Below are 26,601 nucleotides of genomic sequence, written 5' to 3' on the forward strand. Positions count from 1 at the left end.
TCAAGCTTTTGGTCATGTGTTTATTTAGGTATACGCCACTATGTTGCAAACAAGGGATTGTGGCAACTTACAAAAATAGATAAAATACAATAGAATAAAAATAAAGAGATTAGGGTAAAGGTAAAAGCAGGAAGACTAGAACGAAGCCAGAGTCCAGTGGGAGACTCAGTACAGTTGTTAAAAATAATAACAAATTTGACTTTGAGCTTCCCAGTGGCCAAAGCAAAACAGAAAACATGACTGGTTACAAGATTCCTAACAACCGTTAGTTTGGGGCTTTGGTATAAACCTAATCGCCTTAGAATTTTCTTTTCTCTGTTAATTTATACTTGGCTTTGTTCTAAATGTGGTTGGCTTGGCATTCAAGGCTCTTTCCAAGCTGACCCCAACCTTTTTCTTGGGTCTCATATGTGGATGTAACCTGTGGCCTGGCCACACTGAATAAAAGCAACAGCCACCATTTTAAGAGCTGCTGCTAGGGTGGCATACAGTTAGCATAGAAAATATACTGACGAGCCCTGAAACCCCAACTCTGCCACAGACTAAGCTGCACTGTGACCTTAGATAAGTCCTTTCATCTCAGTTTCCTCATCTGTAAAATGGGCATATTCAGAGTATATGCCTTATATTGTTGTGGAGATGCAAGAATAAGCCCATGGCCTGCTTAGCACACGGTTGATGAGTCAATGAATATGGTTTATTACCTGATTTTGAAACCTCGCCCTCCATTAACTGCCTCCACGACTTAACTTCTCTAGGCTGCAGTTTGTCTATCCGTAAAGTGAGGAAAGTAACTATTCCTACCGCACAGCCCACATACAAGGGCCTGAAAGCAGAAGAGGCTTAGGAAGTGTTTGGAGGCTGCAGCCAGAATCATCTTCCCAGACAACCATTTTGCTTGTCCTTTAATTTTTCAAAATCAGTCCATCCTCACTTTGCCTTTTCTCAGATTAATGGAGAAAGAGGAGCCTGAACACTTCTCACATGGTTGGGCTGTGATATCATAAAAGACACAGTCTGGTAAAACCCACACCCAGGGTCAAGGGACACGCAGCCCCCTTACGGGCCTGTGAGTGGAGCGGGATGCTTGGGTGGAGGAGGCTGGATGTGTCCACCACTATGAGTCAGGCCTTGCTCGGCTGGGCGTCATCGTTCCCCTTTATTTCAGGGGTGAGTTACAGCTTAAGCAAAACAACATCACCTGACAATGCCTGACGATACAAAATCACCTGACGATACAAAGAAATGTACTCAGCACAAAATGCATTTCCCTGCACTCTCAGGTATGCAGCTAGAGTTCCTAACGTGACAACAGGGTGTCCAAATAGACAGATACCCAGGAGCTGGCATGCGCGGGAGCGGGGTCTGGGTGTGTAGGGATCAGCAGTAAATACGTCTCTGAGGTGTTGGGATGGATTGGGTGCTGGGTGGTCTATCGCCTTCCCAGGCAGAGCTGCCTCTAAGCCAGGAGAGTAAAGGATGTAGACAGAGACCTTCCGAAGGAAATCGCTGTATCCTGTTCCCAGTGTGGCCCGTGCCCTCTCTAAACCTTTCCGGGCCTATTTCTCCTTTGGTGAAACAGGGAGTTGGACTGGAGAACTTTCCAGCTCTAAAGGCTGTCCGCAGCAGATGAGGGGCAGGCTTCAAGGTCTTGTTGCCTGGATCTGAGGGTCAGGGAGCCATCAGCAGTTCCAGGTGGGGCATCCACCAGTGCTGCTCAGCCCCAGGTCCTGGGCTCGGGGCAGCCCTGGCACCAACATCTCTGAAGCCAGGAAAAGGGCTCCGGCTGTTCCCTGCAACCAGGTCTGATGCCTCCCCTGGACCTGACTGCTCCGATCTCGCCTTCCCCAGCCCCCCAGGCTGCTGGGCCATCTCACAAATGACCAGGTCAGGACTGACAAAGAAGAGGGAATCCGGTTCGTCCTGGCCCCACCCTGACCTCAGGCCTAGCGTCTTGCTCAAGGCCGACCTGGAGGTATCCCTGAGTGCATATAGGTTGTGGCTTGAAATGCCCAGAGTGAAAGGACAAGGTAGACCCCAGGCCCAGAGGCTCTGGAAGGGACTGGGGAGTGGTCCCAGGGCCTGGGTATGTGGCCAGAGTCAGCTCTTGTGGGTGGAGAGGGAGCCTGGGGGCTGGCCCGGCTCCCTGCCCTGGTAGAGTCGCTGCTGGCAGGCAGCTGTCTGCAGCCTTCTCAGCTGTTGCTGCAGAAACAAATGACAGCACTGAGGAAGAAGAGAAAATAGAGTTGAGTACAGAGGGAGGGGGAACTTGGAACGGGGGGCTGGTATTTTTCTTGGGGTGTGGTTTCTGCTCAGTGGCTGGGTGACCATGGAGGTTTGGAATGTGGTTGGACAGCGGGTGGGGTAGGGTAGGAGGCCTGGCCACAGCCAAGGAGCAGGGACCTTAGCCAAAGGGCCCGAAGCCCAGGGCCACCAACGCTCAGCCAGAACGGGGACCTGGGGTGGCACACAGAGCCTGGCCTCCACCCAACATCAGTGCACTGGTCCCAAACGCCTCTGGTTTTCAGAAGCCCTGGGAAGGGAGACAGAGTTGTGAGAACAAGACAAATTAGGAGAGAGGGGAGAGGGACAGACACAGGGGCCAGCATGGTCAAGTCTCTTCTGTAAAATGAGGCTGTTGTGACACATGGCCTGCCTGATCCAAACTGGCTCCTGAGGCAAGGAATGTTGTCTCTTTGAGCCTCAGTGTCTTCCCCTGTGAAATGGGCTTAACTATCTCTACCTCCGAGGGTGCTGTTGGGAGGGTGAGGTGGGTTAGTGCTCATGAAGCTCTGGGCACAGTGGAAGCAACGATTACTCCACTGGGCGCTCAGGAAGCTTTCTGCAGGCTATGCCGGATGCCTAGCCCCTGGCCCCACCCCGTCCCCAATAAATATTTGCTGATGGAGTTCCTTGCAGGAGTCGCTATGGAGAGCCCTGTGCCCAGCGCCGCTCCTCTCCTGTGGGCGCAAGTCCCCGCTCAGACCACGAAGTGGAGGGTGTAGGTGAGCTGGTGGCCGTTGTCCCAGGCGTACAGCACCCGCTCCTTCGGGTTGTAGTCGATCTGGGTGGTGTAGGCGTGCTCGTTGAGGAAGGGCAGCTGCGGGCGGGCGTCGGTGCCCGTGTGCGTGTCGAAGGCGTAGGCCACCTGGCCCTCCCGCTGGTTGTAGGTGTCCACGGCGTACAGGATGCCGCACACCAGGAAGCAGTTGCCGTAGGAGTTGCGCCGCAGCCGCGTCTTCCACGTGGTCTCGCGGTGCACCGACAGGTCCCCCGGGTCCAGGCGGCTCAGCACGATCACCTCGGGCTGGGCCCCGTCGCTGTCGTCCACCGCGGGGTAGATGACCCACAGCCCGCTCTCGTCCACGGCGAAGTCGATGTCCGAGTGCCCGCGCCACTTCCAGGGCGTGGTGTCCTCGTACACGGCGTCGGGCAGCAGCGCCCAGGAGGCCACGAAGCGCTGGCGCAGGTCGTACTTGATGATGTTCTTGGTGAAGGCCCGGTTGTAGTAGAAGGCGCCCTGGTAGACCACGTGGCCCGTGCCGATCCAGTTGTAGGGCAGCTTGTACATGTTACTCCAGCGACCTGCGTGTGCAGGGCAGCTAGTCACACCCGCCCTCGGCTCACCAGGCTCCAGGGACCAGTGAGGCCACCCAGGGCTCTGGGATGGCTCAGCAAGCCATGGGTACTGAGTGTGCTGTGGGCCTGGAGCTGGGCCTATCGTCCTATCCCCACAGCCCCACCAAGGAAGGACTAGTATCCCGTCTGCCCAGGAGGAAACAGGCTGACGCCAGCCTCTGCTGTGGCTCATGCTGCTCCTTTTATCTGGACGGCCAGGCCCCATCCTATCTGCCTGGGAAGGCCCCCTTATCTCTCAGAGCCCTGGCCCATGCTGCCTCCTCCACGAAGCTTCCTCTGATCTCCCCAGCTTGAGCCAGGGCCTCTCCTCTGTCCTCCCACACCTTTGTCTTTGCACCTTTCTCATTGGCTTTTGCACCCCTCGAGGCAGGGACCAGGCCAATTTGCTCTGGCAGAGGAAGGACGTTAGCTGTTCCAGGTCATACCCTGTGACACCACAGCTCTCAGGGTAAGTCCAAATTCTTTCATGAGGCACACAAAGCCGGCCTCCGCCACTCTCTCACTATGCGCCCTGCACCCCCCTTCTATGTCACAGTGCTTCTTCTCATTGCCGAACCTCGTCACACACCGGGCCTTTGCCTGGAACACCTTTCCTTCTCCTTTCTCTCCCTCCCCTAGGGCTCAACTCAGCGTCACCTCCTCTGGGAAGTCTTCCCTGATCTCCCAGCAGGGTTGCGACTGCCCCCTGAGCTCTCCCTCTAACACTACATGTACGCAAATTGTTTCTTTAAGTCTCTGCCTTCCAAGGAAGACTTCAGTTCTGGAGCGTAGGCCATGTCTAAATGACCCCTTCCCCCACCATGCCCCAGATCTGATAACCAACATTCTGTCCTCCCTGCCCAGACCTGCAGCTCCTCTGAGGCCTGGGGCCCTGCTCACCTGTAAAACAGGGTGGTAACCCCCACCTCCTGGATTATAAAGACAACATGAGCTGACTCACACAGGCGATTAGCATATAATACGCACCAGTGGAAACTCTAAATATTGCTCCCCTTGACAGTGAGTTACCCTCATGATATCAGGGCCTCGTCCATCTTCTTTGCTGGGGCTTCCAGCTCCTGGCAAGGTGCTAGCGCTTAGGGGGTACCCCCGACTCCCCTTCTTGGGGTGGCAGAACATTTGGAGCTCGGCCAGGCTGGGGAAGTCTGGACCACAGGAAACCACAAGCCAAAGGGGGCCAACCCTCCATGGGGGACTCTCCCAGGCCACCCACACCCTGCCCGCTCCCATCTCCAGGGCCCCCGACCTTGCTTGAAGTTTTCCAGGTTGCGGAACTCCACCAGGCTGTTTCCATAGTAGTAGTTGGTGACGTAGATCCTGTCATCCTGCGCAGCAGGGTCCTTCATCCAGGCTCCCTCATGGCGCCCGTAGCTGTGGTGCCTCACGGGGGGGTCCACGGTCCGGAGGGTGCCCTCACAGCTGGCCTCCCTGCCTGTGGGGAGCGAGGGGAGCAGCATTTGGTACTCAGACCCACGGGCCCCGAGTCCGGGCAACAGTCCTGGGAACACTCTGGTCTAACCTAAATCCCTCCTGATGTTTTGTTTGCAGCCTCTTGTTTTTATTTCCCTCATGATCAAAGCAATGTCTGATCATTAAAAAAAAAACACAACACAGAACTTTCAGCAAAGGAGAAAATAAAAACCATTCAGAACTCCATCGCCCAAAGAAACTTTCTAGCATGTTACATTTCCTTCCTTTCCTTTACATGTACAGTCATGCAGATGTACTTCTGAAAACTATGGTTCTTCCGAATATATCCTGTCTTTTTCCCTCCAACTCAGCAATTTCTCCCATCAGTATATGGCCTTTTAATGATGTGACTTCTAGGTTCTACCAGGCCACCCGACAGCTGTGCCCTTGAATTTATTAAACCAGACCCCTCAGTGTTAGAGTTTTAGATTATGTCCAATTTTCTGACATTAGAAATAGGCTGTGAGGAAACCAGTTTAAGGAGCAGCTGTTGTCCAAATTGCTGATGGATCCTGAGGAAAGATTCCTAAAAATGACGTGTGCTCGGGCCCAGGACGGCTTGCTGTCGCGGGCAGGTAAGATGCCCAAGATGGATGGGCTCGATGACTTACGGAGGAGGATTTCTACCAAAGGCACCAGCCAAAACCCACATATGTGTACCTAAAAACAGAGCCAGAGACAGGACAGAGGAAATAAGGAAGTGAAAATAGTTGTTGGATTTGATGATGGGATTCTAGGTGACTTTTTAAAAAGAACTTGCTGAGCCCTAGCCAGTTTGGCTCAGTGGATAGAGCGTCAGCCTGCGGACTAAAGGATCCCAGGTTCAATTCTAGTCAAGGGCACATGCCCGGGTTGCGGGCTTGATCCCCAGTGGGGGCATGCACGAGGCAGCTGATCAATGATTCTCTCTCACCATTGATGTTTCTATCTCTCTCTCCCTCTCCCTTCCTCTCTGAAATCCATAAAAATATATTTTTTAAAAAAGAACTTGTTGAAAATACCTGTTTCGTTGTAAATGTTGTTAAGCTTTTTCTGTAAAGGATCAGATGGTAAACATTTTAGGTTTGCCAGACCACATACTTTTGCCCCATCTTCTCCTTTTTTAAACAACCCCTTACCATGTAGAAACAGCTGGAGGGCTGGAGAAAAACAGGCTGCAGGCTGGATCAGGCCCACGGGCGTAGGTTGCTGACCCCTGGGAGGCTTACTCACCTTGCCTGGGGACTTCTGGGTGTGAAGGTGGCTCAGTGGGCAGGGGACTGGTGGTGGCACTGGGGCTTGGGGTGGTGGCTGGCCTCGAGGAAGGGGTGCCAGGGGCCAAGGCTGCTCCCTCAGAAGCCCGGGGCCCAGCCTCCTCATGTTCCGCAGAGTTGGGCTCGGGCGGCCTGCCCTCCTCCCTGGGCGACAGCTGTTCCAGCCAGGAAGTGCCCCTGAGGGCGTTGTCTGTGGAGAGAAGACCCTGCGCTCACCTCCTAGCAGCACCTGCTGCTCCCGGCTCCTCCCCAGGCCGGCAGGCGCCCAGCTCTGGGGCCATGCGGAGGACAGGGGAGGCCTGGGGCGTGAAAGGCCTCGAAAAGTGGGCTTTGTGGGCAGCAGACCAGCTCGGAGCCCCCCAGCTGAGTGGCCTCAGCTTCCCCTTCTGTGAAGCGAAAGGCCCACCGTGTTAGGCTGTGGTGCTGATTATAGGAAAATGTGTACATTTGCACAGATTCTGCCAAATACAAGACCTCTTTCCTCCCAAGTGTCAGACACACTGTGCCAATTATTTCATTTCCTAGATTCCGTTCCAGGAGGCAGAAAGCCATCTCCGGACATTCTCCCAGTCCTGTCCCCTGGAACCCACCCTCAGGTTTCTCTTACCTAGTATATGACACTTCCAGCCGGAGGGGCGGGTGCAGCCAGCTTCCCGCTACCTCCCGGACCCCAGCCCCTGTCCTTCTCTGTCCCCTCATTTCCCATCCCCCGTCTCTCAGCTTTCTTGGCAACCCCTTCCCCTCTTCGCCCACCCCTGCTGGCACGGGCTTTGCTCACAGGAGGCCTTTTTCAGCACCCGTGGGACCTGGTTTGGAGACACCTGGGTCATCCCTGAGCACACACTTCTCCCGGCTGGGTTGGATCGGGTCTGGAAAGCAGACTCAATGACACACAGAAAGGGACAAAGACCCCTCAGCGCTGGGGACAGAGCTGTGAAGGGGTCCAAGGCAGGCTCTGCAGCCTGCTGACCTGGGTTCCAGTCCCAACAACTCGCTGTGAGACGTGGAGCCAGTCACTTCGCCTCTCTGAGCTGGGTTCCTCACCTGGGTCCAGGATGATACCGGGTGAAAGTACAGAAAACTGTGATGCCGGGGACAAAGGAATGGTGTTGTTGCTGTGATGGACTGGGGGTGCCCTGAGGGCCCTGGATTCCAGGACCAGGACCTGATTTCTTCCTGGCCTGGGCTTCCTCTCTGCACACAGGTGTAGCCACGACTCACTGCAGGGCAGCCCAGAAGTCTCTCAGGAATGGGGGCACACCCTCTGGTCGGGGGGCCTCCTGGGGGCCTGGCTTGGGCAGCCTGCCAGGGCAGGGGCTTGTTCCCACGGGCCTCGCTGGCAGAGTCAGATGCCTGCAGCTGTTCTTGAGCAGTGTCCCAGCCAGGGGTCAGAGGCTCCGTGCCGACCAGGCTGAGCTGGCAGGACTTAGGGCCAGCAGCTGGCACCGGGGGCTAAGGGGGTCTCCCCTGAGCCCTGAGAAACCAAGAATTGAGGGGCTCTTGAAGGAGACAGGCTCCTCACAGTCCCCCCTCCCAGCTCCCTTGGACACAGGCTGGGCAGAGGGCCTTGTGGAGGAGGTGGTCAGCAGGACCCAGGAAAGGGGAGCAGGCTTGGGACATTCTCAGGGACATCAGAGAAGAGCAGGCGTCTGCAGAGGGTCTTGGAGGAAGAGCCAGGAGCCACACTAGTGGTGGTGGCCCAGAAATTTGGCTACTCTTGGAACTTTTGTCTCTAGTTAATTACTTTGTTGTCCTTCACTGTGATCCATCAAGGGGCTGCAGGGAGATTACAGGTGTCTGTGGGCTCTTCTTTGGGGAGTAAGAAGTGGGAGGTGCCGGAGAGGCCATCCATCCCAAGGCCAGTCTGGAAACATGCAGTGTCCCAAAGGGCCCACGTCACGTTTTAGAACCCGGGCCTGGCTGCAGCCCTGCGTTCTCACCCCACCTGTGGCAGCTGCCTGGCCATGGATTCGGTTTTTCCCACTAGACCAGTGATGGCGAACCTTTTGAGCTCGGGGTGTCAGCATTTTGAAAAACTCTAACTTAACTCTGGTGCCGTGTCACATATAGAAATTTTTTGATCTTTGCAACCATAGTAAAACAAAGATTTATATTTTTGATATTTAAATGCCATTTAACAAAGAAAAATCAACCAAAAAAATGAGTTCGTGTGTCACCTCTGACACGCGTGTCATAGGTTCGCCATCACTGCACTGGACTGTGAGCTCCATATTAGGCAGAATCTCTGGGCAATACAGCAAGTACACAGTGGACCTGCAGCAAATCTTTGGATGAAGGAGGAGAAGTCCAGTGAGGGTGGAGACGGCTGTGAATCTGGAAAGGAACTGAGTGGCCCATGGTGTTGATTCTATCATTCCATCCGCACAACCCCATGAGGCGATATTATCCCACTGTGTGCATGAGCGAAGGGCACCAACAGGCAACCAGCGGAGTTGAACTCTGGGACTGTAGAGAAGACCCTGGGTCCCTGTGGGACATCCTTGGGCTGTGGCCAGCCATCAGCAAGCCCCATCCCCAAGGTTTCAATCCCCCTCCAACTCACCAGCCTCAGTCGCCTCCCTGCTGCCCGCCTTGTAGTAGGTGATGCCTCGGATCACCGCCTGCTGCTGGGCCAGGGCCCGGGGCCTGATTGTGGGCTGAGGGAATCGACCCTGGCCACCGTCCTTTCTCAGCTTCTCCACCTTCAGCAGCTTCTCCTTAGGAGGTTTTGGGAGGGCCCTGTCTGCGAAGCTCTTCTGCGTGCTGCCGTATTTGTTGCTGTCTTTGCCTTTCCCTCCAGCTGTGTCCTAGGAGAGAAGGGAAATCTCAGACTTGGGGCTGGTAGAAGGGATATTGTGGGGGTGTCATGGAGGCTCAGCATGTGGGGGCTGGAAGGACTCAACCCATCTGTGGCAGCTGCCTGGTCATGGATTTGGTGCTCAGAGTACCCCATGCATCCCAGGAGCTCATAGCCACAGCTTTCCTCCCATAGTGGCTACATCCATGACCGGGGTGTATCTGTTTCCCCACTCGGCTCTCTAGCTCCCCTGCAGGCTTGACGGCCAGCCTGGTGGGTTAGATTCCTGTCCCATTTCTTAACTCCTATACACTCCCCAAAGGGGTTGACTACAATAGTCAGCTCCATGGGGAGGTAGCGACCACCAGGTCAGCTTCTCATCTCTGTCTCTGTCACTCACTGGTCTTTGTTTATGGGCAGAGGAGGGGTTCTCAGGCTCCTCGGCAAGGTGACCAGCTCCTCCCAGTGTGCCTGGAACTTTCCCGGTCTCAGCACTGAAAGTCCGCATCCCGGGAACCCTTCAGCCCTGGGCAGACTGGCACTCCTGGGACGGCTGGTCACCCAGGCATTGCCCTTAGGGCATGCAGTTCCTAACATTTCGTAAATTTTGTTCTTTTCCTTCCCTTTTAAATGCCCTTGGTGCTGGCTTGGCACGAGAACACAGGGCCTGTGACGTCAACCTCCGTTAGGCAGAGCAAGGACAGAATCTGGACTCTGCATGGTTCATTCACGTCTGTGGAACTGGCAGGAGAACCAGCAGAAAGCCAGCTCTGGGCCAAGGCTCCAGCCCTAGGTGGTTCCGGTTCAGATGCCAATGGCCCCATCATCACAATGTCAGCACAGGAGGCCGAGGGTGGCAATGGACAGCATGGGCTCGGCAGGCACACAGCCCCTTCTGGTCCCAGTGCAGACACCCTCTCCCCACGGTCCACGTTTCCTCATCGGCCAAATGGGCGATGAGCATCCCTCCTGGCAGGTGGCTATGGGATGAACTAAGATGATGTCTGTGAGGGAGTCGGGTTCGATGCAGGAATCTACAACAGCAGCTCCCTCCATCCCCCACTCACCAAAAACAAGGCCGCTCGCTGTGAGCGGTGCGGGTTGTGTCCTGCACACAGGTGACTGGCGAAGGGGCACGAATGGGGCTGAAATCTGGTCTTACTCCATTAGCCAAGCCTCACGCCCTGGTGTGTCGCTCAACAGAAGGAGCCTTTGTACAATCTGTCCACTCAAGGGGGCTACTCTTTCTAATTTATCTGCCCAGAGGGACTCCCTTTTCCTCAGTGCGTTTGCCTGCAGGAGGGCCTTTGTCAAACTTGCACAACAGTGTGTTATATGTCAAGGGTGGCTGTGCCTGTGACAAACCTCTGCTCACTCTGTGCTCTGAGCTTGAGCATGTCTGGGGGTTTGCTGCAGGAGTCCTTCACCCCAGGTTGGGTTGGATGATGTGGCGTTACTGTGCAGGGATCCGCGAGGCATTGCCTATCTACCCCTGAGCAAACTTGACCCAGACAGCGGCCCAGCCACAGCAGGGGCGGCTAGAAGTGGTTGGCTGCAACAGACCTGGTCTCCCAGGGCCAGGCAGGAAGGGTCATCCCGATGACCCTGTCCCCACTAGTTTGGAAATGGGAATGAGAATTCTGCCAAGTGCTTGGCTTAGGGAGCGGACTCCTCGGCTAGATCCCCGCGGCTGCTCCCAGCTCACCTGGCCGATGGTGCTCACTGAATAGCAGGCACCCTCTGCACCCGCCCTGCCGTGGACTCTCCAGCACTCAGCCCTGTCCTACAGCCCCAGACCCACCCAGCTGCCCTCAGGGCTGAGGCCCTGGCACACTGTGCTCCCAAGCCCACCCGTAATCAGAGCCATGGTCTCACCTGAGCCTTGCTACCAGGGCCGGGGGCGGGGGCGGGGGCGGCGGCAGGGGCTGTGGCCGAGTCCTTCTGCAGCAGCTGGAGGCCCAGGCTGGAGAGCTCCTTCTTGATGCTCAGCATGATGGCCGACTGGTTCTCGTAGTGCTTCAGCTGCTCGCTGAAGTGGCGCATGCTCTCCCTCATCACCTCGTTCTCGCGGCTCAGGTTGGCCTTGATGCTCTGTGGGGGCGGACCCGAGGTCTTTCCAGCCTCCTCCGCTGGCCTCCCCACCCCTCCTCCCCGGGGGACGCCCTGGCTCCTGCCATGGGACTTTGCTGCCCATTTTCACGCGCAGGGGCAGCACCAGCGAGCAGGGCTGGAGTAAAGCATGCCGCTAAAAAGCCCTGTCGTTATGCTTTATATAAAAAGTGAATGAATGAAAAATTAGATGAAATATGTTCACAGTGCTACATTAAAAAGATACAAACGGGTATAAAATATGTCCTCCTCCCACTTTTGTTTCTCAGCCAATGATTATGGATTTTCCTTTTTTCTTCCCTAACACTTTGCTTTTTCACTTGAGCCGATCTTGAGAACTCTCCCATGTCTGTGTATATAGTGCTGGCCATTCCTTTGCTGGACGCACAGTCTGCCACCGTATGAATTCGTCATTTAAGTTGCTACTTTAAAATTACCTCTTAATTTCACAAGAGATACATAAATACCTTCTTTGAATAACATGCTCAAATAATGAAACTCTTTGGGGTTTTGCGATGGGTGAGACGCTGATCCCTCCTGGTCCCCAGTCTCCTCCCACTGCACTGAGCACCGCTTTTACTCCCAGGTTTCTGCTCCTGCCCACCTGTCCCCCACTTGCTGGGGACCCCACCTGGTTTTAGCAGCCCCCATCCACCCCCTCATGGTCCTTGGTTCTGAATCCTGCTGGAAAAAGGACTGCTCAGAATCTCCGCGTTCTCTCTGTGATCCCCCAACCCAGGGATCCCCATCGCCAGGCTGTTGCCCAGGCTGACCTTGTCCATTGGGCAGGACTCAGGGAAGCTGGGTGGCCTGGTAGCAGCCCCAGGTCCCTAAAGCCCCAGCAGGCTGGGTATGTATGGAATTCCTGTGTCAAGTCCACTTCTCAGCTGAAGCAGGAGAAATGAGAGTCAGATGCAGGAAGCACCTCTTTGCTGTGCAGCCCTGGAGCGTCCGACTCTCACCGGTAGAAATGTTTACGGAGGATATAACCTGGGTGTGAACAGGTTCAGGGACCAAGAGGCAGCAGGCAGGGGTCGGACAGAGCTGGGTTCAAATCCTTGCTCACCCCTTCCTGGCTGAGAAGCCCTGAGCTGGTGACTGGACCTCTCTGAGCCTCCATGTCCTTGCCTGTTAAATGAGGATCTTTATCACAACAACTAAATATCAGGGTGACGCGCAGAGATGCTAAGAACAAGAAAGTGAGTTCTAAACTAGATTGCCCGGAAGACAGAAGTCACCTGGGCAAGGCAAGTTTCTCAGCCTCAGCACTGCTGACACTTGTCAGGCAGCTGTGCTTTGGGTGGGTCGGGTGTGTGTGTGTGTGTCCTAAGCATTACTGTGCATTACAGGATGCTTAGCAGCATCCCTGGCACCTATCCAACTAGAAGCCAATAAGTAGCATCCACCACCCACTCCCCCAAACTGTGACAACCAAAAATGTCTCCCGACACTGCCAACTGTCCCCTGGGGAGCAGAGGCCCCCGGTTGAGAACTTCTGTTGAAAGGGAAGAGGGAGACGGAGCCAGCTCCCCCGAGCGAGGCTGTGCTCCCCACTCCTCCCAGGCTAGCAACAAACTTTGTCGTATCACTTAGTGAACAGAAGCAAAGCACAGATAATGCAAAACAGGAGAGAATTAAAAATCATTTCCTTGTGGCTGTGGAAATCATTTCTGATTTGTTCCAGGCCCAGCAGACATCCCCTCCAGACTGTCTGGCTCACAGTTGTGTGAAGTGAGTTAACATTTCCTTAGATTGCAAGCGGAAAATCAAAGGATAACTGTTGAGTCAGCAAGAAGAGAGCCTGGCATGTACTAGGGGCACAGAAAACACTGGTGCCCAGTAGAAATTCAGTTGGTCAGTATTACCTGGCACATAGTAGATACTCACCAAACACTTGTTGAGTAATTAAAGCCACTGTGACCCCCAACTTTGGGGCTAGTAAGGGGTTAATCTCCCACCCTGGGCACAGGATGCCCAGGTGCCCCCTCCCTCTGGAAAGGAAGCTGGGAAAGGAAGCCCCCACGCCCGCTCCTGGCAGCTGCATGTCCCAGGCTCCCAGCAGAGGCCGGATGCAGGAAACAGGCGGAGGCCAGGCCGTGCCAGCAGAGATGCAAACCTCGAACCTGCAGCCTGGAACCCCTGCTCGCCCAGCTCTGTCCCTGTCCTCGGGTGGGCAGTCCTAGCCGCCTGCCCGTCCTCCAGCCCAGTGGCCCTGACCAGGAGAAGACACTGTCTCCGTGGTAGGTGCCTTGAGCCTGGCCCCCGTGGGTTCAGCCAGTCACGGGGCATCTCCATGATGCACCACCTCAGGGGGGCACCACTCACGTGGCATTTATGAGAAGGGTGGCCCTGAAGCTTGCAATGTGTATGTCCTGGTCTTGGTGAACTGAGGGCAAGTACAGGTTCCAGCCCCCTCCCCACCCCTTCCATACAAGCAGCAGGTGCCTCAGTTTCTCCACCCAGCCTTCCAGTTTCCCGCAGGCCCTGGAGCCCGTCAGACCTCTTCCCCACTGTCTGGACCCTATGGCCTGCGTCTCCCCCTCCCAGCTCTGCTGGAGTCCAGCTGTCAGCAGCCACCAGGGTCAAGAGAGACCCTGCCCAGGCCCCCAGCACGGTGCCAGCCTGGCCTCTGGCCCGAGCCCCCCTCTTACCTCTTCCAGCGTGTCCATCTGGGAGGCCACCTTGTGGACGTAGGCGTGCACTCTCATCAGGTCCATGCTGTACAGGGCGCCCTCCAGGAGGTCCACCATGGACTGCAGCTGCCCGGGGAAGGGCAAGTCAGGGGGGAGGGCAGAGCACAGGACCCGCATGAAGGGCGCAAGGAGTCCCACCTCGGCGCACAACTCCAGGGGCTCAGAATGGCCTGCGTGGGCCCTCGGCACCCACTAGGCCTCGCCTGCTAATAATCACGAGAAAAGCAGCAGATTCCATCTTTTGAGTGCTTGCCACATGGCAGGCACGGTGCTAGGGGCTTTAATGGGCTATTTCACATAATCCTCACAACACCCCCAGAGGTACGTAGAGGCAGCTCTAACCATAACCCCCTGGGGACCCTCCTACTGTTTCTTGTGCCCATGCCTGGCTTCCAGGGGCCTCTCTGGACCGGCCTGCATCTGTGACTCTCTTCAAAGAGCCACTTTGCCTCCAGAGTGTCTGGGAGCACATGTCCTCCTGGCAATGTCTGACTGGTGTGGGCATCGAAGGGCCATCATTTATACTCCAGCGTCCCCTGGGGCTGAGGCCGGCACTTGGCCTGTGACCACAGCCTGCTGGGCTGCCTTCCCTTCCTGCCCCCACGTCTCCCACTTTCTCCTGGGAGCACTTCCATTGTAAGTCACCGGCACACAGATCACCCGCCTCAGGGTCTGTTCTAGGGACCCAACCAAAACACAGTTTGGATACCTTTTGTCTTCATCGTATAAATTGGGAAGCTGCAACTTAGAGAGGGGAAGTGACTGCCCGAGGCCACCCAGGTGCTCTATGCTAGGGCCTATCATGCTTTACTGCTCCTGTTTTGTGTTCAGATGGGGAAACTGAGGGTAAGAAAGAAGGGGGTGGGGCCTGCACGGCAGGTCAGTGGACAATGCTGGGTCTCCAGACCAGGGCTCTTCACTATAGCGGCCCCTCCCCTCCCCCTCGCTCTCACACCTCATCAGGATATGACATTTCCCTCCAGATGGCTAGGATGACAGTGAGTGTCAGGGACAAGGGGCTAGCTGGGAAATCAGCTTCCCTGGCTCCTCGGCAGGGCAGCTCCTCCAGCCGCCCTCCAGCACGGCCCCCCTCCCAGCCCTGCAGCATTTCTCAGGGCCCGAGCAGGCCAGCGCTCCCGTCTGGCCCTGGCCCGCTGCTTCCAAAACAGTTTTATTCCCATTCTCCCAGGGGTATTCAAGCTGTTTTAAGCAGAGAGCTTTTCTCTGAGTAGACGCGGCTCTCTAAAACAGAAACAGGGGGTGGGGGCTCTGATGGGAGCAGGGGTAGGGCTTTGAGTCCTCCCTGCTCCCCTACAACCTTGCTTAGGCCATGAGGTTGCCCGGTACCCGCAGGGCTTGGTGGAGCATAGTCTGAGAACCATGCACATAGATCCTTCTGTGCCTCGGCTTCCTTCTCTGTGAAATGGGGCAATAGGATTTTGAGGAGCAGTAAACGGGACAGGGCTCAGCACAGAGTGAGCACACAGCAAGGGCCTCATGGATATCAGCAATAACGACTACCGGCCAGGAGGCTAAATGGGAACCTTCCAGCTTCACTCTGCTGACACCAAAACTGGCTTCCTAGCCCTGGCCGGTTTGGCTCAGTGGGTAGAGCATCGGCCTGCAGACTGAAGGGTCCCTGGTTTGATTCCAGCCAAGGGTAAGTAGGGGACGTTCAGGAGGCAGCCAATCAATGATTCTCTCTCATCATGGATGTTTCTCTCTCTCCCTTCCTCTCTGAAATCAATTTTATATATATATATATATATATATATATATATATATATATATATATATATAAACTGGCTTCCTAAAGCTCAGCTATGACCATGAGGCTCTCCCCTGTGGATAACTTCCTGTGGCTCCCCACTGCCCACATGTGACTGTCATCTCCTGAGCCTGGCATCTGCACCCTCCGTGACCTGCCCCTGCTCCCCTCTTCAGCCTCAGCAAATGTTTATGCTGGGCCAGGCACTAAGGACAGTGATGAGCAAGACAGACACAAGGCTTCATGGTCCTTCACAGGCCGGCAAGGAATGCAGAGAGTAACCGAGAGGTGCCGGTTCTGGGAACGCAGACGGTAACACACAGGTGCCCAGAGCATTCGTGGTGAGGCGTGACCTTGTCTGGGAGCCGGTATGAATTAGTCAAGTCTGCCAGGGAAGAAGTTTTGATTGAGCTGAGCACTGAGAAAGCAAAGATGGCAGGAGAAAGGCATTCTAGGCGAAGGGAGCAGCTTGTGCAAAGAGCTGGCGGTGGGAGGAAACATGGTGTGTTCGAGCCGGGCTATTCCAAGTGTGGTCTGCGGACCAGCGCCGGGCCAACCTGCTCCCTACTCCTCTGTGATACGATGCTTCTCAACAGTGAGAGAGGCGTTTATAGACTTTTGCAGCATTTGGCAGAGCAATTTCATATGTTGACTCTCAATAATCAAACACTGGACTTGTATTGTGCCTGTGTATTTTTGTTTCATTTTTCTAAGAATTAATTTTTGGAGTATTTTACAGAAGTACTGGTTCTTGACAGGCTTTTTAAAACAACTGGTCTTTCACCATAGATAGCTTGAGGAGCGCTGTGTTAGAGACACCGACAGGCGGCTTGTGGGGCTGAAGCGGAGAGAGGGCAGGGAAGCATCCCGTGCCACACACGCTCCACTTGCTCTCACCCAGAATGCCCGAATTTCTGCTCTGCCCGAGAGACTCCTACACATCCCTCAAAGCCCAGTTCTAATGCTACCTCCTCCTCTTGGTTCCCACGGTCCCTGGGACGTTCCCCGACCCAGCACCAATCATGCTGCCATTATTGGGGTCAGGAGCTATGTCCCCATAAGACTGGGGATTCCTCAAGGATGGGGCTATATCTGCTTTGTGTTCAAGGGAGGGGAGTGGAGAGGTGAGAGGTATGGGGACCTGGAATCCCCTCACTCCTGCTCAGAAGCAAGTAACCGAGGCGAAATCAGAGCTGGATTTCTTAGCTTGAGGAGAAGGGATTGGTAGGGATGAGGGGTGGGCATAAGGCAGGGGTGCCCTCTACCCTCTCCACGGCTTCCTCTAACTGCTCCTCGGGGCTGCCCACAGAGAGCCTCCTGCTGAGGGAGGGAGAGCCAAGCCAAATGGGAGAGGCCTCAGCCCTGTGTCATACTTTCCCTGCCCCCTTCTCCTCTTGGGGTTCTGTGGGTACCCCTGAGGTACCCGCCTCTGTTTCTGGGGTATCAATGAGGCAGAATATCCTCTCTTCTTCCTGCAACCCCACCTGCTGTCACCCTGCTCCAGTCCTTTAAGGCTAAATGAAACCCCCCATGGGCTCCTGTGTGCCAGAGACCCCTCCCATGGGCAAGGGGGCACAGCAGAGAATTCCAGAGCTCAAATCCTAGTGCTGGCCATTTCTTGCTGTGTGACTGTAGGCAAGTCACAGTCTCTCTCTGGGCCTCAGATTCCTCCACAAGTAAAGCTGGGACCATAAGTTCCCTCTCCAGGGTAAGGACGATGCTAGCCAGCTTTTACGGAAAGGTTTTGAGTAGCCTCCTGTCCAGTATTTTGAGAAGTTATTTAGTTATTGAGAAGTGGACTTGAGCAGAAGTTGCGTTTGTCCCTGGAGCTGGAGACTGGCCTATGGCTTCAGTGCCTGGGGTCTGCAGGGCCCTAGTGAGGCCCCAGGAGGCAGTGTGGTCCAGGGACCGCCAAGTTATCAGAGGCCCCTTAGCTTAAAAGTCAACAACCCCCCACCCCCACCCCAACTTTGAGAGTTTTGGTATCCATTCAATTGTTACACTAATACAACTAAAGGTAAATGTAAGGAAAACATCTTTAGCGGAATGTCCAGTGTCGGGAGACAATTCTTCCTGGGTCTCTTGCTTTTCTGTGTGTGTTGCAGGCGGAGGCACTGGCCGTCCTGGTTCCAGGCCATCTCGTCGTACAGTGAACAGCCGTGGGGCATAGAGACGGTGTTCCTTCTGCAGCCGGGAAGGCGTGCGCAGCGCCCATTATAAAAGATTTGCATCCTCCAAGTTGGGACACCTCTTTTGAAAAACACCCCACTCTGTGTGCAAGTGTCACCTGGCCCTCACTCTATCACCCTGCGGGGATTGGAGTGGGAGAACCAGGGCAAGAACATGTAGGAACTCTGGCTGCTCTGAGTAATAAAGTCCTTTGTTTCTGACCCAGGAGGCTTGTGTCTTCTGCCAGCATCCATGAGAATGGCAAGCTAACCTGTTAGCTGACAAGGAGGGTAACAAACAGCTCAGTCAACTTCCCAATCGTGACACCCACATGTTTGGAAGAAATTATAAGGTAAAAAGATACTCTCAAAAGCGCCAAGGTATCTGGTCCATTCCAAAAGGCAAACAAGAGAGCGCTGTGGTTCAGAACAGCTCTGGACCCAGCAGGGCCTGGGTTCAAATCCCAGCCCGCTAAGCACCGAGCTGAGCGGTAGGAATGGCACAAAGGGGCCTAGCTGGCTGTGGGACCGATCTCGCCTGCACATGCCCATCCACGCCCTGGGTCCTGGTGGTCGCTGCTGGCACGGCTGTGCTGTGACCCCGAGAGCTGGTGCTTCTTTCTAATCTGCCTATGGCGTGGGGTGGTGATGGTGTGAGCACAAAATTCCCATAAAGGATGCTACAGCCTTGAGGCTACCTGCCATGATGTGAGGGCGTGGGCCAGTGACCTAACCCCCCCAAACCTCAGTGTTCTTTTCTTGAGGACAAAGACCCCGTATTTCATAGAACGGTTTAAACATACAGAGGAATAATCTGTAACGAGAGCTTAGCACAACATCTGGCGTGCAGGTGGTACTTGAATATGGGAAATATTATTATCAATTTAAAACAATAAAATGTCATGAAATTTAAAATGCCATGTAGAGGTGCCGACAGATGAACTGGTTTGGGTAAAATACAGAACACCGGACTAGATGGTCGGGGGCTATCTATTCAGGGCAACTAGCCAAAGAATGCTGCCTCCATCACCTACGGACCCCATGGTCTTGGGCCAGGAGTGGCTGCCCTGCAGGGAGCCTCTGTTCCCTCATCTGTGAAATGGGGTGATGACAGCACCTGCCTTAGAGCGTGAGGACTCTCCACGGGCAGCCCAGCCTGGCGCCGGCCCATGCTGGGTGCTCCTCCAGGTGTTCCCATCCCCGCTCCCAACCCAGAAAGTCTACCTTGAGGAGCTCGGGGGCCTGCTTCTTGAGCTTATCCATCTTCCACTCGTTCTCGCAGGGGTTGAGCGAGGAGGGCGGCGCGGTGCAGGAGCAGCGGCAGTCGGACCCCGAGCTCACGGTCTCCACGGTGTAGAAGTCCTCCACGCGCGCGCGCCCGCTGCGCACCCGGCTGCACGCGTCCATGCTCAGCGGCCGCATGATGCACTTGCAGCGGCAGTCGGAGCCCTCCGAGGTCATCCGCACCTGGTCCACGTCTCCAAACACCTGCAAGAGGGGCTCAGGTGAGCCAGAGGCCAGTGCTGGGGGGAGGGAAAGAGGAGAGGAGAGGAAGGGGTAGCAGAATCCACCCCCCCACCCCTCCCCCACCTTTGTGAAGGCGGTTAGAGATGGCTGAGAAGCTAGCATCCACTACAAGGAAATAGAGGGGTTATAATAATACAGATTAAAATATTAACAGCCGCTATGGAAAACAATCTGACTGTTCCTCAATAAGTAAAATACAGAACTATCCTATGACCCCATAATTCTACTTCTAGGTATATACCCCGAAGAATTGCAGGCAGGTATTCAAAGTCTTGCGCAGGCATGTTCATAGCAGCACGATTCACAACAGCTACAAGGTGGAGACAAGGCAAATGTCCACCCACTGCTGATGGATAAATGAAATGGGGTCCACCCATACAGTGGAATCTTATTTAGCCATAAAAAGGATTAAGTAGCGATACACGCGAAAGCATGTTTGCTAAATGAATGAAGCCAGACACAGAAGACGACGTAGTGTATGATTCCATTTACATTAATGTCCAGAATAGGCAAATCCAGGCGCAGAACGCGGAGTAATGGTTGCCGGGACTTAGTGGGAGGGGGAGGGGGAGGGGGAGTGACTGCTTAAAGGGCCCGTGGTTTCCTTTCCGACTGGAGAAAATGTTCTGGAACGAAGTAGTGGAGGTGGTGGCACAGCATCATGAATGCACTGAATGCCACCGAGTTGTATACTTTAAAATGGTTAAAAAGGTAAATTCTGTGTTATGTGTATTTCGCCACAATACTAAAAAATATGGAGGCCTTTTATTGGGCACTTTCCACATCCCAGTTTTCATGTGCAGCACACCCTTTAAAAAGGCCTGTGTATGGGAGGGTGTTGTTATCTCCAAAGTCCTTACCCTGGCCTTCAAGGCCTATGTGAGCTGACACCCGTCCCTCAACCCCTCCTCCTGCCACCCTTTCCTTCACCCACTCCAGCCTCAGGACCTTTGCAGATGTGGTGCCCTCATCCTGAAACCCTTATCCCCCTGCTATTTCCTTGGCTCACTCCCTCAAATCTCTTACATCTCACCTCCTCCAAGAAGCCTTCCCTGACTACCCACCTCCCATTACTCCCTGTCCCTTTATCTAGTGTCTTTTTCCTTATTGCACCTGTTACCATCTGAAACATATCTGTGTGTGCTTTTTTTTTTTTTTTTTTTTGTCTCCTCTACTCTGCTGAAGGCACCATTAGAGGCAGGGACTTTGTCTAGTTCCCTTGTATATCCCAGAACAGTGCCTGCCTGGCCTGGAGTAGGAGCTCTGTAAATATCTGTTGGACAAACAGGCCTGCATTTTTCAGACACATGAGAGCACAGGGCTAAGAGCCTGGTGTCTGGAACCTGGATTAGAAACTGTGAGCTTATGGGCAACTCAGCCTTTCTGTTTCCTCATTTGTAAAACGGGCTCCTGTCTGGTGGGGTTGTTGTGAGGATTAAATGAGTTAATGTGGCCAAGAACAGAGCCCAGCACATAGTGAGTGCGCCTTAAGTGTGAGTCTTTATTAATACAGCTAAAGAAACAGAGGTTCGGAGAGGTGAAGTCACATGTCCAAGGTCACACCGCTTTGACTGGAAAGATCTGGCTGCAGACCTGACTTCGGATCAAAATCACTGGTCTCTGCTGCTTCTATAGGTCTGTTCCCCCGCACCCGTGTGACCCTAAACAGGTTACATAACCTCTCTGAGCCTCGTTCCCTCAGGGGAAAGGTGGCTGACTCTCCATACCCCGCCTCCTGGTAGTGAGGATCAAATGAAATAACATGACCTGCATTTCGTGGCTTCCCTCGCCTCCTCCCTTTTCTCTCAGTTCCCCCTGGGATGCTGCACACCCAAGTGTCTAGCTGTGTCACTGGTCACTGGGGTCAGCAGGACTCCGTGGCTCAGTGAGCTCAGTGGCAGGTGCCACGCTCAGTCATCGCCTCCAGCCTGCCTTGTCCTGATACACCAGCTGGGCTCTGGGAGCCCCAACCAGCCACTCCCTGAGCTGTCTCAGCCCGTCCACTCTGAGCTCTGGGCTCCTGGGGTGCAGCTGTTCTTGGCTCAGTGAACAAACACCCGAGTCTCGTGGCTACTCAGCTCTCCCTGAAGCCACCAAGCCCAACTGAATTCTGGGCTTCCTGCCAAGCCCGGCACCCAGCAGTGTCTCTGAGCCCTCAGACACCTGTTTGAGCCCCTGGCCTCTGCCAGGCCCTGGGTGACAGCTGGAGGCGCTGAAGAAATAGATGGAAGGTGAAGCTGGCATAGTGAGCTCTGAGCACAAAGATACCCATGAACACTGCTCGGAGGAGGGTGCACCTTGGGGATATCTTTAAGGAGGAGAAAGGCATTCCAAGCAAATCAAATCTGTAAAGACAAGCCTGGCATCTTGGGAGTCTGGAGGAGGGTCACCCTGGCTGGTACTTGCAGGGAGCCTGGGTGGCAGGAGGTAAGGGTTGGGGTGGCAGAGCCTGGCTCATGGAGGGCCCTGAAACTGGGCTGAGGATCTTGGCTTCTTCCTGAAAACATGGGAGCATCATGGAAGGGTTTTAATTAGGGGGAGTCAGGATCAAATCTGCCTCATGGGAAGCTCACTCAGCTGCTTGGTAGACAGACGGTAGATGGAGGCGGCAAACCTGGGCAGGGTCCATGGAGGAGACATTTATTGAGAACACATTGAGTGCTGGGGAGGGTGGGGCAATGGTTAGGAAGACAGCCATGGGCCACCTACAGCTGAGTGCTCTTGGGTGGATGATTTAACCTCTCCGTGCCTCAGTTTCCTTGTCTGTAAAATGAGGACACTACGAGTGCCTACCCAACACAGGACTGCGTGGACTGAGACGGAACACCAGAACTATGCTGAGTCCAGTGTCAGCACACACAGTAGTCTGGATAGTGTAGCTGTTATTACACCAGGAATCCTGAATGGGCGTTGGTTGGCCGACTGTTTCTCCACGTGGGTGCACTGGTAGATATTCTTAGCAGCGTCCTACAGAGGAGGAAACTGAGCCCTAGAGCCATCAAGTGACTTGTTCAAGGGGATTAGAACCCAGAATGGGTGGACTGCCAGCACCTTGGGGAGTGAGGACGGTGGGAAAGGGGGCAGTTGTGGGTGGAAGCTTTGTCCTGGGCCCCCAGTAGGCAAAGTGTACAGTGGGCACTGCAGGGCGACTCTCCCCTGCCCGTGACACCAACAGCCAGGCTTGGGGGCTGAACATTCATTCCTCAGATCACCGCTAGTCCCTTCTCCTCCTTGGAGACTCCTGGGCCCCCTTCCCAGCTCTCCACTTCCACCCACTCCCCCAGGTGGAGCTGAGCGCCCGGCGGGTGGATGTGGGTGCGGTCTGTGTGGTCAGGCCAGAGAGGCCTCCTCCTTGGGAACCAGCCATCACCCCAACGCCCACCCCACCCACCCCAGCAGCAGCCTCCACATCGGACTGCAACATTCCTTCCCTCTGCAGATGAGGTGCTATGTCCTGATGGGGGCAGCCAAGGCCTGGGGCCCTGCTGGAGTCAGAAGAAGGCCTCTGCTCCCAGCGGCAGCAGCTGCCGGGGCCCAGGCAGGGCCTGACCTCCGGGGATTGCCACATCCTGTGGTGCTTGTTTGGATGAGGCTGAGCTCCATGATGAGGCGCCAAACCCGGACTCAAACCCCAGCCCCCACATCTCCTCCCTGCAGGGCCTTGACCCTCTGAGACTCAGCTTTCTCCTCTGCTGTGGGGAGGCAACAGCCTTTCCTCGTAAACTTGTCCCGAGGCTGCAATGAGTCAATGCGTGCGGAGTGCCTGGCACCAAGCCTGGCACAGAGTGACTGCTCCCTAGTGGCACTTGCTATTAGAGCTGCTGCCAACAACCCTCCCTCACACTTTCTACCTCTCCTTGCTCTCACCACGCCCCATCTTAGAGAGGAGAGAGCTGAGCATCAGAGAAGACTAAGGGCTTGCCAAGGGTCACACAGCACAGCCTGACTCCCAGATCTGTTTTACATGCTGTTCCTCCCATGACCACCCAGAGTCACCAGGCAAGGGCTTCTCTAGCACCTGGGACACAGAAGGGGGTCCTGGGGGAGCACAGGACCTAGGGCTCCCGCCAGGCCTGACCCACCCTGCCCTCAGCACGAGGGCAGGAGGTGCTGCCAAGCAGGAAAGCCCTGCCTCAGCCCCCCATCTCTCCCTGCAGCCTGGCTCAGCACACACTGCCAAAGCCCCCAGAAGTGGGGGTGGACAGTGTTTAAAAAGGTCCCTAGGTATTTGCAAAGAAATCCCACAGTGAGATGGCAAGAAGGCGTACTTGAGGTTTTTCTGAAGAGAGATGGAGAAATCTGGCTGGAGTTGGGAAGAGGGGGTTCAAGCTGTGAAATGTTCTAGAACTGGAACAGGCTCAAATGATGACACCTTGAGGTCGAGTCTTCCCTCTTCTCTCATGCCAGCTTCCATGTCCTCCTGCAGCAGAGACCTCCCTCCCTCCCGTAGAGCTCACTGCCAACTGGACACCTCCCCCTGGATGCCCGCAGGCATCTCTAATTTCATCCATCCAAAACTGGACCCTGCCTCTTCTCCCAGACCCAGGTCTAACCCTCCTGCCCAACCCAGATCTCTGAGCCTCCTTTTTTTGTTTTTTAATCCTTACCTGAGGATATTTTTTCCATTGATCTTTAGAGAACAGGGGAGAGAGAAACATCAATGTGAGAGAGACGCATCAATTGGTTGCCTCCTGCATGAATCCCAACTGGGGCCAGGAATCGAACCTGCAACCAAGGCGTATGCCCTTGACTGGGAACTGAACCCATGACACTTCAGTCCTCGGGGCAACTCTAACCACGGAGTAAAACCAGCCAGAGCTGAGCCTCCTTCTTACTCTGGACACCCCATGCACCATGTTCTTCTGATTCTTCATCCAAAGTGTTCCCCATCTCTCTCCCTTGCTCTCCACTCCACGGCAACAGCCTGATTCAGGCCACAGTAACTGCTCTGGGCAGCACAGCAGCCTCCTCTCTGCCGGATTCGTCTTCCGAGAGCTCCTCTCTACTGACCTGTCACTCTCTTCACAGACCTCCATGGCTCCCTGTCACCTCCATGAGTCCTCAACCAGGGGATGCGCCTCAGAATCGCTGGGCGCACCTGGAGAATGCAGTTGCTCATGCCACACCCCCTGACAGACTCTCAGGCCCCCCAGGCATCTGGGTGCCCACTAACGGCCAAGAACCATGGAACCCCAGGCGTCTCCTAACTCCTCCCGCTCCCTGTCCAGGACATTTGGGCAGCCCCACCCTGACTCGTTTGCCCCTCAGTGTTCGAGTCTGTCAGACAGGGAGGGACCACTGACGCCTCGGAGTGTGGGCAGGAGGGAGGTGTAAGATCCTGAATGTAAGTGCTAGGGTGGGGGGCACACAGGATGTTTCTCGGGGCTTTGTCCTGGGCCCCCCAGACAACAGGGGCGTTGGGGGAGGTCTTCCCTGCAGAGAGACCCTGTGGGGCTGGCCCCACACTCTCTGTGTGCGGGTCTCCATCACTGCCTCCCTGGCCTGCTCCGAGCCTGTTTCCAATTACACCCACAGGCGGAAACTCCTGGAGCGGAGGCACAGCAACACCTAAGCCCCCGGGACCAGCCTGGCCAGGACACCGCCGCCTGCTCCAGCCCCTCCTGTTCCCCTGGCCCAGTTCCCTCCAGTCCGGGCCTTCCCCTGTGCTCAGACCTTGGTCCGCGGTGGCGGTGGCGGGGCTGACCAAAGACCCCCTCCCCACACCTGAGTGCATGGAGGAAGCGAGGCGCCAGCAGCCCTTTCACAGATGGAGAAAATGAGGTAGAAATGGGAAATTCACCACAGTCCAAGAACGCACAGCAAAAAAGCAGGTTCCCAGAGGCCTCTGGGGCATGGCTGGGTTTTTATGTGGTTACCTCTCTGTCCATCCCAACCAACCTCCACGCTGGGCAGCCCCTCAGAAATGCCAGGGAAGCGATGAGCTCCCTCTCCCATTCCCAAGCCGGACAAAGCACTTCCTTACATGGAAACGGCAAATCCTCTTTAGGAGGGACCTTGCTATAAACACAAAATTAACACACACTGAGCAGGGAGCTGGCTGAGACCACAGAGATCTGTGGTGAGTGAGGATGAAGCTGCCCCCATACCCCAGAAAGGATCGGGCAGGAGAGGAGCCCGGACCTCCTAGGAGCAGGAATCCTGAGGAGGGGCCAGCTTACCCCTTAGGCTTCTAGTCCCCAGGCTAGCCCTCCCCTGTGCTCCCTCCAACCTGGGAAAATAGGACAGGCTCAGAGAGGAAGGAGGATTGTTACGTGGGAGGGAGAGGGTGATAATGAAAACAGCTCTCTCCACAGAGCCAGCAGGAGTCTGGCTGTGCTGAGGAATGTGGCGTAAATTCACCCATTTTTATTTTTCCCAGCTGGCCGAAGCCGTGCGGGGTGGGAGGTGTCTGGGGGAGAGCTGCCCTGAGTCCCCCATCTGCTTCGTCCTCCAAACTCTAGAATGTGCCTCCCCACCCCACCAGCCCCAGCTTGCCCTGGGACAACTAAACACACACACACACACACACACACACACACACACACAACCTAGCAAGTGTTTGGCTGACTCACTACACAAACAGGGTGTTGGGTTTTCTTTGTCTTTGCTTTGTTTTGAATGCGAGCCCTCCCCCACAAGCTCTACAGCATTGCTCAGAGGATGCCCAAGACCCAATATTTCTCCCAGCCAGAGAGAGGAACCGGGCTGATGGGGTTATCTGGGGGTGGGGGTGGGGTGGGGTGGGGGGTTTGCTCCCTTGTTCCTGTACCTGAGCCAGGTCAGGGAAAATCCTAGAAGGCCCTATATGGAAGGGAAGTTGGGGTGACATCGTTTTTCAGATGGGGAAACTGAAGCCCAGAGACAGGCAGGGGCTTGCCCAAGGTCACACAGCCAAAGAACAAGGAACCAGAACCCAGGCGTTTTTTATTCACAAGCCGGCTGCCTCTCTATACACCCCCCGTTTGCCCATCTATAAAATGGGAATGATACTCATTCCCTTCTTGTCCCTGGAGCACAGGGTCAGGACAGCAGCCCACGTGGTTTCATACCCTGAGCTGAATCTTCCGGGTGAGGGTCTGCCAATGCCCATGCTCTTATACTTACTGGGTGGCGGTGGCTTCTGACCTTTACCTGCCTGTGGACAGGACAGCCTCACCTTCTGCACAGGAAAGAGGCT

At 55.1% G+C, this 26,601-nt stretch overlaps 1 protein-coding gene across 1 annotated transcript in view; it reads right to left on the reverse strand.

Moving 5' to 3' along the window:
• Positions 1–26,601, reverse strand: part of OLFML2A (olfactomedin like 2A) — a 27,979-nt gene continuing 1,378 nt past the window's right edge. The window contains exons 2-8 of the mRNA XM_070430705.1: positions 19,122–19,385; positions 13,920–14,027; positions 11,035–11,250; positions 8,926–9,169; positions 6,322–6,552; positions 4,886–5,071; positions 1–3,585 (exon numbers count right to left, since the gene is read on the reverse strand). Of these exons, the coding sequence (XP_070286806.1) occupies positions 2,981–3,585; positions 4,886–5,071; positions 6,322–6,552; positions 8,926–9,169; positions 11,035–11,250; positions 13,920–14,027; positions 19,122–19,385 (1,854 nt within the window). The 3' untranslated portion in view covers positions 1–2,980. The remainder of the gene's footprint in view (positions 3,586–4,885; positions 5,072–6,321; positions 6,553–8,925; positions 9,170–11,034; positions 11,251–13,919; positions 14,028–19,121; positions 19,386–26,601) is intronic.

The sequence above is a fragment of the Myotis yumanensis genome, unplaced genomic scaffold (assembly GCF_028538775.1).
Source record: "Myotis yumanensis isolate MYYU_CA2020_CCGP unplaced genomic scaffold, mMyoYum1.0.hap1 SCAF_12, whole genome shotgun sequence".
In the NCBI taxonomy this organism is placed as follows: domain Eukaryota; kingdom Metazoa; phylum Chordata; class Mammalia; order Chiroptera; family Vespertilionidae; genus Myotis; species Myotis yumanensis.